This window comes from Neltuma alba, unplaced genomic scaffold, assembly GCF_004799145.2.
Source record: "Neltuma alba isolate B1F8T4 unplaced genomic scaffold, ASM479914v2 tig00013361_pilon, whole genome shotgun sequence".
NCBI classification, from domain to species: Eukaryota; Viridiplantae; Streptophyta; class Magnoliopsida; order Fabales; family Fabaceae; genus Neltuma; species Neltuma alba.
In genome coordinates this window covers 39,207-53,757 of record NW_021637626.1, presented here as the reverse complement: position 1 = coordinate 53,757, position 14,551 = coordinate 39,207, and the positions used below count along the sequence as shown (strand labels likewise).

The window sequence follows — 14,551 nt, the reverse complement described above, 5'->3', positions numbered from 1 at the left end:
CCTTCTATCCATATATACCAATGGTATTATTTATAATAATCCAAATCTTGAAATATGTACATGGGCATATTATGTATGCCATTTTATGAGTTAAATGATCGGTTCATAATATATTAATAAGTTTTCCATGTTAATGATATTAATCCATGATCCACAATGTAAAGTTTTAAATCTTTATTTGAAATAAGAATATTTTAGTTAATAACGGAGACTAGTTCTTCTCAGTAACAAATGATATAGAAAATATTACTTTCTATTAAGCTTGTTACATCCCAAAGCCTTTATTTTTTTGCTATGTGCTACGTTTACTTCTTAATATAAAACTCAGTTAACTAATTTAAAAAATTACAAAATTATTTTAAAATATTTATATTTATTATTTTTTTCAAACTAATTTTTCTCACTTACAAATTGATATATAATCACAAAATATTTTATCGAGATCGTGTAACATTAATTAATTTAGTAACTTTCTAATCTTCTCTAATTGGGGAATTGGGTTTTATATTAAAAAACGTTTTTTCCCCCCTAAATCAACTTCAATTGTGTAATCTATCATTTCAATTGTAATACTTTGTTTTAAAGTCATACAATATATACCAAATAACAATTCAATGTGGATAAAAATAAATTTATTTTTATACCAATTATTTTGTAATTTCAAATATCAATTATTTGCTTAATTTAATTATATGTTAATTTGACTAATAGCTAATCAAATAAAAATTGGTGTGTATGTTTGACTTATATGCTTTTTAAAAGGAAAAATAAAAATGCATCTTTTAACATTTAAAGTGTTTAATATCCAAGTTAATGGTCCAAAAAAATCTAAGTTAAACTCATCAAATTATAATTATAATAAATTCAAGAATTTTTTCTTGCCAAAAAATTCAAGTATTCTATTAATGTCGTATTTAATGAAACAATCATAAGTAAGGATTAAATTGTGAAAAGAGATAAAACGGAGGAACATAGTGGAAATAAGAATAAATGAAGGACTTAATATGACCGCACAAAGAAAAAAGACAGTTCCGTCACGATCATTAATGGCAGCCACGCGGAAATATGTGCGTTTACTAATATAGCCCCACTTTCACTCCACAGACCGTAGTTCACACCACACAGCTGGTTGTTGTGACCCTCCCTCGCTTCGAGACAACATATAATTTAAATTTTAAATTTTAATTCAACCCCCGCATATTTATTCCGAAGACATCAAAAAACTAATTAAAACTATATATGAAATTGACTTTTTTGGTCTAATTATAAGACCCAATCCATTCTAATTATGTATTTTTTTCCAAGATAATTCTAAATGATAGTTTTGCAATAACTTAATAGCAAGATATTTTAGGGGACTTATTTATTATAAAAACCAAGAACTTACTTTAATTTTCAAATAAGTAATTGGGTCTTATAATTGGAGTATGTAAATTATTTTTCATTTTAATCGGAATATTTATTATATAAAATCAAAATGATAAAATGCTGGAATTAATGAAAAGATAACTTTTTTTCATTTATGTGAATTACTACCGATGTTTAAATAAGATCTAGTTTAAATTAAATTGATTTAAATAAAATATTAATTATTTTTTTAAAATATAATATTTTAAAAAATATTTCTATTGATTGTAAAGGTTTCCACCAAAAAAATAGTTTTAATGCATATGATTAAATAAGTTAGTTAAGAGAAACAAACATGTATTTGTTACAATTAACTACTACCTCGAGTCCTAATTATAAAAACTAGTTGATTAATTTAAGGAGATTAAGAAGAAGTTAAGTTAGTTATTTATGATAAATATGCGTTGTCATTCCTAAAATATCCTTGCTAATCAAGCGTATTAGCTAGAATTACTATTATATAAGGATTATCTTGGAAAAAAATACATAAATATGAGAAACAAAGTGGATTGGGGTGTTATATTAGGACCAAATAAAAGTTAAACAATACCTTATATTAAAAACTGGAAGTAATAATTTACATTACAAAATAGATTTTATATTGAAGACCGAAAGAGTAAATTTTTTAAATTTTTCTTCATTTCTTCATATTAATAATCTAGTTTTTATATTTGTATTGAGTTATGATTAAAACATGGTATTAAAATTAGGAGCGATTTGATAGAAAATTATTCTTGAAAGAAATATTATAGTCAAGATTGCACGTTTGAATTTTAATTATACAATTACCGTTGAGACTTGAGATTGTTAGCATGATAGAAACTCGTAGAAGTATTATGCTTATATATCTAGGGGGAACATTAAGGGATAAAGTTATACTATACTTAAGTTACAGAAAATTATCCATATGTTTAGGTAAGAAAATTAAGTATAAAAAATTCTATAAAATTTAATCATTTTACAAGTTGCACTTATAAATAAATATGTTTAGCTTGTAAATATGAAGTTTTTGCCCTCTCTATATTTAATTTTTCTTGCAAACTTCTTGGATGACTTTTCCGATATGCATGAATTTTTAAGCATTATTTTATGTGCCATTAATTTAATTGTAACTTTAAATATAAGTCATAATTACAAATTTCTAAGTATAATTAACTTATTTTAAAAAAATTAAAAAAAATCTTCTTCAACATGAGTGGGGTTTCCTCAACAAATTACATTATTATTGTGCATTAAAAAAGGAGAGAAATGCATCATGAAGGGGGTCATTTGGAATGAGACGCAAATCGGGACATGAAATTGAAATTAACATTAAAATATAAAATCACGACTTTACAGATATTTTTTCAAAATATTACTCCTAGTCTTTAATACAAAACTACTAATTAATTAATTTGAATATATTAAGAAAGTTTGTTAAATTAGTTATTTATAATAATTAGATGTTATTTTTCTAAAATATTCTATTTATCATATGTACTAGTTAGAACTACTATTTGATGAAATATTTAACGTGTGTAACTATGTAAGATTATTTTAAAAAACATGGATAAACATTAAAAAAAAAAAATTAAGATCTTATATTTAAAACTAAATTAAACATCAAAATAGTTTTTATATAAGAATAATGAGTAAGGTTTCAGTCTTTTGAAAATGACAAAAGACTCCGCAAAATACGATGACCCCGAAGTGTCCTTCTCATTGTCGACTATAGATTAGAACAGAACAAATGGGATTATTATCAACACAAATAGTAGTAGTATTACTTACTACTCCATCCCTTATTATAACCTCTTTTAACTAATTATATGATTTAAGAAAACAGTTTTAAAATTAGTTAAAAGCAATTAATATGCAGCCAAATGCAGTTTTTTTTCAACTTATAACCCTAATATAAAAGATAAATGTGAGAGAGTAATGTAGATAAATACAAGAAAGAAAATGTATTGAATACATTAAATTAGGAATATAAAATAGGAATACTGTATTAAATGCTCAAAAAAACTCAAAGAAGATCTTATAATAAGGAACGGAGGGAGTATTTGTTTTTTGGGTGGTCACGTACTAATTAATTATTAATTACTGCTTCTTAAGACATGCTTAGTTCATAATTAGAGGATTTATTATCTTAATTAACTTTCATGATTCAGTTCAAGAGGCTTTATTTTAGTGCTTAAGAAATACACTGAGGAAGTTGATTAGGGTACTTCCTTTTCTTGGCCTTTCGTTAGGGGACTTCCTTGATCATTACCATCACATGCTTTTGTTTAAGAAATTCAAATATTCCGTGTGCTTCAATTTTTGCTTTTAATTATGATTATTTCTAATCATTACTTTTATGGCTGCCCAGTGACAATGCTTCATCAGTTTTGTACAATTAGGTAGTTTTTTTTTTTTTTTTTTGTTGCAACTCCAATTATGAAATTCTATAGTTCATATTTGGTTTTTATTATATACTATTTGATTAGGTTGTATTTAAGTATTATAATTATTTTATTTTCTGCATTCGCATAAACTCAAACTTAAGATCCCGTGCTTAAGCAACTAATGACCAACATATAGGCCATATTTTATTTTTCTTTGTGGTAAAGCAATATTATATTTCCATGCAATTATTAAACTACAATTAATATTGCATTAATTGATTTTATTTAATACACCTATTATGCTAATATATCGCCCATTATATCAATCAACAATAAAAAAGCAAATCCAAATAATTAATTAGTTATAATGATGAGATCTACGAATTAAATTATTATCACATTCAAACAAAAATAAAATGATCATTCACATTTCATAGTATCATTATTAAGTACCCTTTTTTGGGACAGAAAAGCTTTTTCCCCCAATTTTCGATGGATATATGATGTTAAAAATAATTTTAATTCGTTACTTTCACAAAGTATACATATAATACACTTAAAAAAAGATAAATAACGTCTGTGAATATGATATGTAAAGCTGCATAAATATGATAACAAACTAAAAGCAAATTGTCTTGAACAATTGAAAAGTTTCTAAAAAATCCTTTACCAAAAGACCTTTAAAAGAAGACTTGACTATAAATGATTAAATCTTATCTACCAAACTAAAGAAAAAGAAAGATTTGACTTCTTGTCCCTCCACTTTTTTTTCTTTTTGGGTAGCCAATTGTAATTACTAACAACTACCATTTTTAAGCTCAATCGATTGGGAATAAACAAACAAATACACATCCCAGCTTTTACGCAAAAGGAGGGGGCAAAAACAGCTAGTGCTAACCTGTTTTATGTCCCTGTATTAAATTCAATTCAATTCAATTCTACTACTTGCAATCCTAAATATAAAAGTTAGACAAGAAATTTATTTCAATCCTAAATATAAAATCTTAATATACTTTATCTTTCAAATTTATAATTTTCCCCTCAAAATATCCTATTGATTGCACATAGAGGTTTCTATCAAAAGGTAGTTACAATGCACATAATTATAAATGTTATTCTGAAAAATCAACACACATCTTTTACAACTAATATCCAGAAATTAGTTATTTAGCTGAGGATGAGGTATTTTATTTTTACTTTATGATCCAGGAAAAAATTGCAGTTGATTTATTAAGGGAAGGATTGACATGGAGTCATGAGTGCTTTATGTAAAGGAGAAGGAAAGAAAAGGAAGGGTGGGGGTGACTGGTGATGCACCCTCAAAGAAAGTAGAACTTTTGAACAAAAGATTTCCTAAGGAGGGGCCTACACAGGAATTTGGACGCCAAATGCCTTTAAAATAAACACTGAATCAGAGTGCATGAACAGCCACTTGTCTATTTCCTCTAACAGACCCCATATACAACGGAAGAGTTGTGTCAAACTATTCATAAAATAAACAGTAAACATATAAAATATAGTCCTCCTGAAAGAGGGTGCTTAAGCTACTACGTGTCTATTTATGACTAGTTTCACATACCTATTTTCTATACATGGAATCTAGTTGAGAGCAATCTTCGCTTCTAAATGGGATACGTTTTTTCCTCTCCTAAAGAATCAGAGTGCCTCTGGGAATCGTAAATCAGCAGGGCCAGGACCCAAAATCCCTTTTTGCTCGCTTATCTTGCCCAACCCAAGAGGAGGCTCCACTACTATAACTGGGAGTGGGACTTGGACTGGGACTTGGACTTGGACTGGGACTGGGACTGGGAGTGGGACTGGGACCGGGGCTTGAACAGGGACTGGGGCTTGTACAGGGACTGGCACTGGCACTGGCACTGGAACATTAATTTCCTCATCTCGCCAACTGGTTCCCTGCCACAAACATTACATGCAGTCGGGAGATGAATATATAATATTAGCACGATGCTCATTTTCCACTAGATGAACATTGAATCCAAACACAAATATATAACGCATGAAAAAGCATATTCAAACTTTTTCTTTATATAGAATATGCATTTCTACAAAGTAATTACAATAGAACTGAAAAACATTTGCTGACTGAAAGGATGAAATACGCTTATCATTTGCTCTTTGATGGCTTAAACAATGTCTAAAGAATCATCAGGATAAGAACATAGGATGTAGCAAAAGATCACTATTAATACTGGAAATGCTTACCTCATCGTGACTGTAAGTTGGCTCCTGCATTAATGGAGTTGATATCGGGGGTGTGACATCTGGGTCAGGCTTTTGAAATATAAATGTGGCATAGAGACCTGTATCAGAGAATATATTGATAACTAAAATCCCCCTTTAATGAGATCAAAGCCTGAATCTTAAAGGAAATAGCATGTTACAAAGAAATAATAAATAAATTACCTAGTGCATCATATGATCGAGGAAAAAGTCTCCCTCTAGGATCCAACAGGTTTGGAACAGATTTCATTAGCAAGCCTGCAAATTGTGCTCTTCCAGCATCCACAAAAATTGGGGTGAATAAACAGCCTGACAAACTCCAAATATGATAATAATGAAGATTCAATTGAAGGATGCAAAAGGCTCAGCCTCTGATCATGCAATTCTAAAATGTTTAATTTTCTAGCAAAATGAGGTAGTACCTATTGTCATCATAAAACTCAGTCAAGTTTTGAATCTCCACATACTCAAGGCCAGCTTCTCTTGCCAACCTGAGTTGCACAAACATAAGTAATAAGTTGTTAAAAGTAAATCAGAAGTATGAAAAAAGCATGGGCCAATAAATAAGCATGCAGGCAACATGGCAGTGATATTCAGACATCCCACCCATCATTGCTTGTTATCAGGCTCAAATATTCATAATACATTTATCCTTACAAAGATTTCAATCTCCCATCCAGCTATTACAAAGTCAACTTTAACATGATTGTTGTTCTTTATATCTGTAGCCTAAATGAACAGCTTAAAAAAAAAGGGCAACTAAGCCTTCACATTTGAAATCAGTAAATGTTCAGTAACAACAGAAACCAGCATCAACATAATACTAACTAACATAACAACTTGTTCATTGTCAATTATATATGGAATAAGGTAACAACCTGATGAAGCTCGGAAAGTGAACTAAGCAATGGGTTTCTGCAGAGGCATCATTAGAGAATTTCAGCTGATATTTCTTTCCAAATAGTGGAAACCTAGTAACAAAACACATTCAAATGGAATGACTTCTTACTAAATTAAATCAAAGAAGAACAGGCAGCAAGCAGTTGATTAGTGGAAAAGAGATGTACTTTTCTTCTTCAACTTCGAAAGTAATCATGTAATTCTCTGTCCGAATACAGTTGGGAACGATGTTTGGCTTCATGCTGCTGCTTTTGTTGTGATAAGCTTCAACATTCTTCTGGTACTTAGCCCTAGATAGCCATTTATAGGGAGAAAGAACTGCTGATTTAACATTATCCGGTTTATTTGTTCTAATGATCCCACACAAAATTCATGTTAATTTCAGATTAATCATCTAAAAAACAGTAATGATGACCAAACCAATGCTGAATTACAATTGATGACAGTGAAACTCATATGCAGATAGAAACAACTAAAACCAAACAGGGCAATAAGAAATAAAAAGAAAATACAATTTGCACTTCATGAAATGCAAAGATTACTGCTGGTCAGGAAGGGAGCGAACCTTCAGCTTGGTAATTAGGCAGAAAAGGTTCTAAATGAAGAAAATGGTTAACCAGGAAAGAGGACTAGCATATATATAAGTCTTAAAACCCAAATTAAGCATTAAAAAATAAAAATAAAAATTATAGCACATAATAAGAAACCAGACAAAGGCACGTAAAAGGACATATATAAGGATTAAAAAATCAGCGAAATAGTAATCATAATAACAGATATCAAGCACATGGTTGAACAAGCATATTAAATGACAGACAAGCACAGAAACCTCCCTAGTAAATGAATGATATGCTTTAATAAAACCAAAAGAATGGTACATGCAACTAAATCCAAGAAGGGGCCTTTGGCAATCACGTCTCATACCATATGGTAGATGAGTCAGGAGTAATACCAAAAAAGTAACCCCCGGGTTTCAGCAAAGATGATACATTATGCAGAAGTCTCCGTGCTTTCTCTTCACTCTCAAAACACAACTGCATGCAGATAAGTTATTCAGGACAAAAAAGGCAAAAAAAAAACATAAACAAAAACAGAAGAAAAGAAATCCTAAAAGACCAAAAAAATAAAATTAAACAAAATAAAAGTTCCAGATAGAAATGTAGTGATTACGAACACATTTCTTAGGACCTGCCTCCTCAACCATTTTCTAAATTTTACTTCAAGAGAATGATTACAAAGACATGGATAATGTTTCTGAAAGAATACCGCTTATTTTGGGATAATGGTTGATTTGGGGGAGTTCGAGAAATATTAGGAATAAATATTTATTTAAATTATTTTAGATATTTTCGATTTCATTTAGGTTATTTTCTAATTTGTTGAGTAATCCTCAAGTTTAGGAGCAGTGAGTTATGATATTTGAAGATTAGGTTAATAATTTAATTTATTTATCTATTATCTAGGGAGTTGTTTCTCATTATCTGAGTTGTGGGTTATGGGAGTATTTTTAGGAGTGACTAGTTATCTTTCTGTCTATAAATGTTAAGTTTCACCTCATGTAAAAATGATCTGGAAATATATCAGTTCTTTTGGACTTCTAGGGATTCTCCTAAAGCAGTTGGCTAGTAAAGAAGGATTGAGCGAGATACTTGCTCTCTTTTTCTTGTTAGGGTTTGGCTGTATTGGTGATATGAGTTTAAGATCCTTGCTCATATTCTAATAGAGATTTTTTTTTTCCTTCCCTCCTTTATTAATTTATGTCGTTAGATTCTGACTTCATATTTTAATAAAGATCTTTTCCATCCTTATTTCTCACAACCAATTTGGGATCCTATCAGTTTCTTCTAAGGGCAGCAAAAAGAGGCTCTTATATTACAATACTAAGGGGGGAAAGTAAAATATTGCAACAAAACATGATTAGAAAGTAAATGGAAACCTGCAAATGCTGCAAACAGCAGACAAGATCAGCCTTATTAATCTTCTCCTGCAGATGCATTTCTATGTTCTCCTGTCAAAAAATCATGAATGAAAGGAGAAGTTAATAATAAATTATAATATTAAATATAGTTACTCTTCCCCACAATTTTTTGGGCACAATTAACATGATCCAATCTTGCAGTGACATATAGGTGTTCATGTTATGATATACCATACGCTTCATCAACTCTGATAACGTATTCAGAACAACTAATATAAAATAACCAACTTACATTTCTTCCCTTTTTATTTTTTCCTTTTTAATGGGAGGTGAATGAAGGTAAAATTGAATTCACGTCAAAGGTGTAATAGACACTCCCTTGCCTTCTCATCTATAAATGTTACTGAAGAAATTGGAAACGGAGACAGTGACAAATATCTCTGGCTAGTTTAAATGTTGATCCAGTACAAGAAAATTAGGGGAAGAACTGGAGAAATACAATAACACTTAGACATTGCAAGCTTTGCCACCAAACATGAGATTAATTCTATCCCAATTCTCCCAGCCCATTCGATCCTATAGAGGTCTATATTCATCCTTAGTCATTCTCTCTCATGATTCCACGAGTCTTTCCTTTATTTTCTACTTGATGACGTTCACTTTTCTTTGTTAAGGAGCCAGGTTCTTCACAAGCTATTTACCGTCGATTTCATTGCCTACCCTTGCTTTCTCGTGACCTGACAGGCATCAAATCTACCAAAATATATTGCATGTCAGAAATAAAAGGAAACAAAACAGTACACGCATAGCTGCTGCCTTAAGATTATGGACAATCAAAATTTCCAACTATTACCACCAATGACCTAAGAATGTTCCTCAACTAACATTTGGAAATCATGACTCCAGCCACACAACTGAAATATTAATTGTTTCTCCAAGCGATATCACAACTACATTCCCCGTCCTCACTTCCCAACCCAGCATGGGGATAAAATATTACAAGTCAACTGACACTTATCAGAGTCGCCTTTCCCCAAAAATCAATAAATAACATAGTCATCAATTGTTCAGCATTAGATAAACAAGAAAACTGTCTCAGAAAATATTAGTTTCCCCCTAACATTTCGATGACACAGCAATAGTGAGTAATCTTCTTTGCATATTTTACTTTTGCATAACAATAGTGGGCCAGCAAATGTCAGCATCTTCTGCATGAGGCGACACTTCCAAGCACCTCAGGCATGCAATACTGAAACAAGAGGTATCTCTTGCTCGTGAACAGTGACTGCTCAAAAAATGAAATGACGGCTACAACAATCTCTTGCACCAAAGATAAATGACATATTCTAAGAACATAATTATAAAGAATAACAATTACTCCTTCTCAAAGAAAACAATTAGAAGCGAAAAGTGATCGAAGGATAAAAAAGGCTAAATCGAGAACAAAATCCAAGCCAACTTTATGGGAAATGCACGGCTAAAATTTCGAAGGAAATTGAGAAAAACTCACCGTGCAGGGATCAATCTCGAAGAACTCTGTAGTGTAAGCCTTCCTCTGGCTCTCCCACGCTTCTCGCATCTGGCTTATACCAGACGAAGCCGCATCTATAGCAACAATCCACGGTCAATATACTGAAACTTATAGTAGAAACAACCACAACCAACAGAAGATAAAAGTCAGAATTTGATACCAATTCCAATAAAGTGACCGATTTGAGCTTCGTCCCACTTATCAGCATCTGCTCCGCCTCCACAATACAAGTCACACACCTTCAGGGAGCAAAGGTCAAGACAAGATACATGAATGGAAGAATTCTTCAAAGCGAGGGAGGCGAAATCAACGCGGGAAAAAAAATAAAAGAGAGAAGGGAATTTATTGGCGCCGGGAGGCCAATACCGTGGCGTAAGGGTGAGCGAAAATCTTGATGAGAGCCAACTTGGCAAAGTCGTAGAGGCGATGAGGAGTAGATTCAGTTCTCGGGCATGCAATTTGACTCATGGTTTGCTTCAGAATTCGGCGTGAAGAGCATCCAGAGCGCCGATTTCAGAAATTCTAACGACGCAGAGCACTATAACCAGAAGGAGGACCACCGTTGGAATCTGGAAGCTGCAACCCAACGCAATTCTAGTTCCATTTTTATTACAGGCCGTACTAACATAACAAATAATAAAATATTTAATTTAAAAAATATAGATACTAAATTAAAAATTAAAAATTGACAACAAATATATAAGTTAATGGAGTTTTCTTACTTTGATTTGAACTCTTCAATATGAAAACAGAATATAAAAGAGATTTACAATATGAACCCACCATGAAAATTTTTTCATCATTTAAGTTAAATAAATCATATATTTCTTTTCTTTCTTTTTTTTGCCAAAGACTACATCATATGTTTCTAGCTCATATAATTAGAGGAATTCGAAAGAAATTAGATGTATTTGTTCATTGAATATGAGAAAAATACATTAATTTATTTATTCATTAGATAAAATACATAGGAGATGGTAAAAGAAAATTATGAGTAAAATAATAAATTCATGCATCTTCAATTTTAGAGAACGAATTATGCACCATGGATCATAATTTAGTGACATAAAGGTCACGGATTTAATCTTAGTCGTAATCTAACTGTTAGTATTTGTTCTTTTGATATGTTCATTTTAATTTAACTTATGCTCTGACTAAAACTATGGTGTACAATCACAAAGTTATCCAACTCAATAAAGAAACATGATCATGGAAAATCATTGGTTTGAATCATAAACTATAAATTGGTGGCAAAAGAATGGACATTTAGTCCATTGGTGTGTGTGTGTGTGTGTATATAAAAGCGAATGTTGCACATTTATCGGAAATTATTATATGCAATTAATAATAATGCAGCTATATTGGCTTGTTCATATCCTTCACCTTTGAATGAGAGCAAAAAAACTGGGGAAGCATGACAATCACTGGATGGTACTAAAGATGTTTCAATCCTGCTGCCTTTGCTTCTTACTGTCTTCTCCATCCCATCCATAGGTATATAAGTTATTTCTGTGATACTGTACTCATTAAATAGGTCATGTTTACTGCTCTTGTAATGGTTTTGAGTATACTTATAAATTGTAATTATTTTTACTACTTAAAATCTGTTAAAATCGTCTATTTGTCATTTTGAAACTTAATCTTCTCTTGAGTTTTAACAAAATTACGATTTGAGTCCTATCTTACAATAGCTCTAAGTCTAAAGCTCTATCTATCTTTATAACAATTAATGTGTAAATAATCAAATAATTTGTGGATTTGATTTCAGGGGAAGAGAATAAGGAAGAGTGTAAAGTGAACTGAGATTGTGGTACATATGAGTGGTGCCACTCTATGTGTCCTCCTAGCACCAATACTTGTTACTTTGATCCCCAAATTGGTACCAATCATTATCATTGTTGTCCTCAGCCTCCTTCATTACACTGAAAGGATGTTTAGGTAGAAACAAAACTATAATTTTAAAAGTATTTTTACGGTATATAAAGTAAATATGTGAAAGAGTTTGTCACGATTTGTAAAAAAAATGCTTTTAAAAAACACTTTTTGAATTATCCAAACACTCCACAGGGTTATGTGTTTAAACTTCATAACTTGGAAGAAGACTTTGTCATCCTATATATCCTATTCACTCCGATAAAACAAACTATATTGTATGGTTTGTGATTATTTATACTCTTCTTTTTAAACTGATCAACAATTTAAATTATATAAAATATTATAGGTCATGATCCCAATTTGTAACTTTATAGAATGCCATCAATATTTTCAAGAATTGGATCTCTCAAAATCCAATCAAATTAAACGATAATTTATAATTTAAAATTTGTTTGAGCATTGAGGTGCAACTTATTGTCTAACTTTTATTCAATCATGTACAATATATCTTTAATATTACATGAAAAGAAAAATATTTGTATGTAGCTGGAGATATATTACAACCGAGTTTACGGAATAAATTTTGCAATAGGAGAGTTTTTGGTAATTTTCTCTTCAATAATCACTTGCAACATTAGCCTCTCTCATGGTTCCCCCTTGAACTATTTGTGTCTTCAATTTCAAAACTCATGAAGCAATAGTTAAGACTCAAGATATCTATAATTATTAATATAAAATATAAACATTTATCACAAATCATTAATTTAATTTAAAAGGAAAAATTTAAATTTTTTTAAAGTTGTTCAAATTCCATTTAAAACGTTAATTGGGGAAAAGAGCCTATCATTCTTCAAATATAAAAGAAGGTAATAATTATATCAAGTTTCTTAACTGAATCAATGAATCAAATTAAAGGGACATGCTTTCATTTTTTCAATCAATAATACATGCACCTTAGCACATGAATCTTAACCCAAAAAAAAAAATGCATGAATCGATTTTGAAATTGTTCATTAAAGTAAACTAATAAATCCTTATTTTTATTCTATTTTAATATTAAATATATAAATTAACCTTGTTAGATTATAGCCCAAAAAAACTTTTCATTAGATCAATATTCGGAAATTATAATTATAATTATATATGAATTATACAAATCAATTTTGTTGCATTGATTTTTTTCTATCTGCTTCATTCCATCCATTTAATTAGCTCAATAAATGGATGAATAGTATGTAAGAATGAATAAGAATAAAATATTCGTTGAATAAATCTAGGTAAATAAAAGCATTCATATTAAATTTATTCTATCCCACTTTAATTTGACAAGACACCGTTATCAAAATCAACAAAGAAATTAAAGATGCAAATAGGGAGTCACTCGTTTGAATTATATGCTATAAATCGGTTGCAAAAGAATGGTAACAAAAATTTTGGCCAAAAAAAAAAGAATGGTAATAAAATCAATTAGTACTTAAACAGTAAGATATTATGCATTTTATTGGAAATCAATATACGTGATTAATTAAAAATGCAATTAATTAGTGTATGGCTTTGTTTATAAATTGGTCTGCCCTTTGCTTTGAATGGGCAAAATACATCACAAGATGGCTCTAAAGAAGTCTCAATTCTGCTCCATACTGCTGTTGCTTTTCACTGTCTTCGCCTTCCCACCCACAGGTATATCATAATTTACAGAGCAAATGACTCTTTTAAAAGGAATTGGTAAAATCATCTAAATTTTCTTTTAAATTTACATAATCTTCTTTTAAGAAATGTAAGCCATATAAATCTCCTCTGACAATATTTATTTCAATGAAAAAATGGCATATGAGAAGAATAATTATTTTTGTGCATTTGATTTCAGGACAAGAAGCTAGGAATGAGTGCGCGATGTGAACGAAGATTGTGATGCAAATACGTGCCATTATATATGTCCTCCTGCAACCAACACATGTTACTATGATCCCAAAACCCAAACCAATCATTGTCGTTGTTGTCCTCAATCTTAATCTTGACCAATGTCCTGCTCATATCTCCCGCCCCCCCCCCCCCCCAAAAAAAAACTATGTTTAAGCTTCGTCTCTTGGAAGACTTTGTGAAACTAGTACATCCTATTTGCCTCCAATAAAAGTTATTATGATTTATGATTATTCATACCTGTTTTCTTTTCATTAATAAACAATTTAAATTAAATAAAAACATTATAGACCGGTCATGTAAGTTTGGAACTTTGTCCTGTTCACTACAAATGTAGAAATGAGAATGAGATATAAGGAAAAGAAAAGAAAATAAATTTGGATTCAAGAAAAG

At 30.5% G+C, this 14,551-nt stretch overlaps 1 protein-coding gene across 1 annotated transcript; it reads right to left on the bottom strand.

Moving 5' to 3' along the window:
- Positions 1 to 5,149: 5,149 nt before the first annotated feature.
- On the bottom strand, positions 5,150 to 10,933 carry LOC114736710 (mRNA cap guanine-N7 methyltransferase 2). The gene is made up of 11 exons (XM_028924579.1): positions 10,730 to 10,933; positions 10,524 to 10,602; positions 10,343 to 10,437; positions 8,851 to 8,922; positions 7,839 to 7,948; positions 7,082 to 7,204; positions 6,893 to 6,985; positions 6,437 to 6,505; positions 6,198 to 6,286; positions 5,997 to 6,094; positions 5,150 to 5,687 (listed from the first exon to the last, which is right to left on the bottom strand). Exons 1-11 carry the CDS (start codon positions 10,829 to 10,831, stop codon positions 5,430 to 5,432), a joined length of 1,188 nt encoding a protein of 395 aa, XP_028780412.1. The 5' UTR covers positions 10,832 to 10,933; the 3' UTR covers positions 5,150 to 5,429.
- Between the last annotated feature and the right edge of the window lie 3,618 nt (positions 10,934 to 14,551).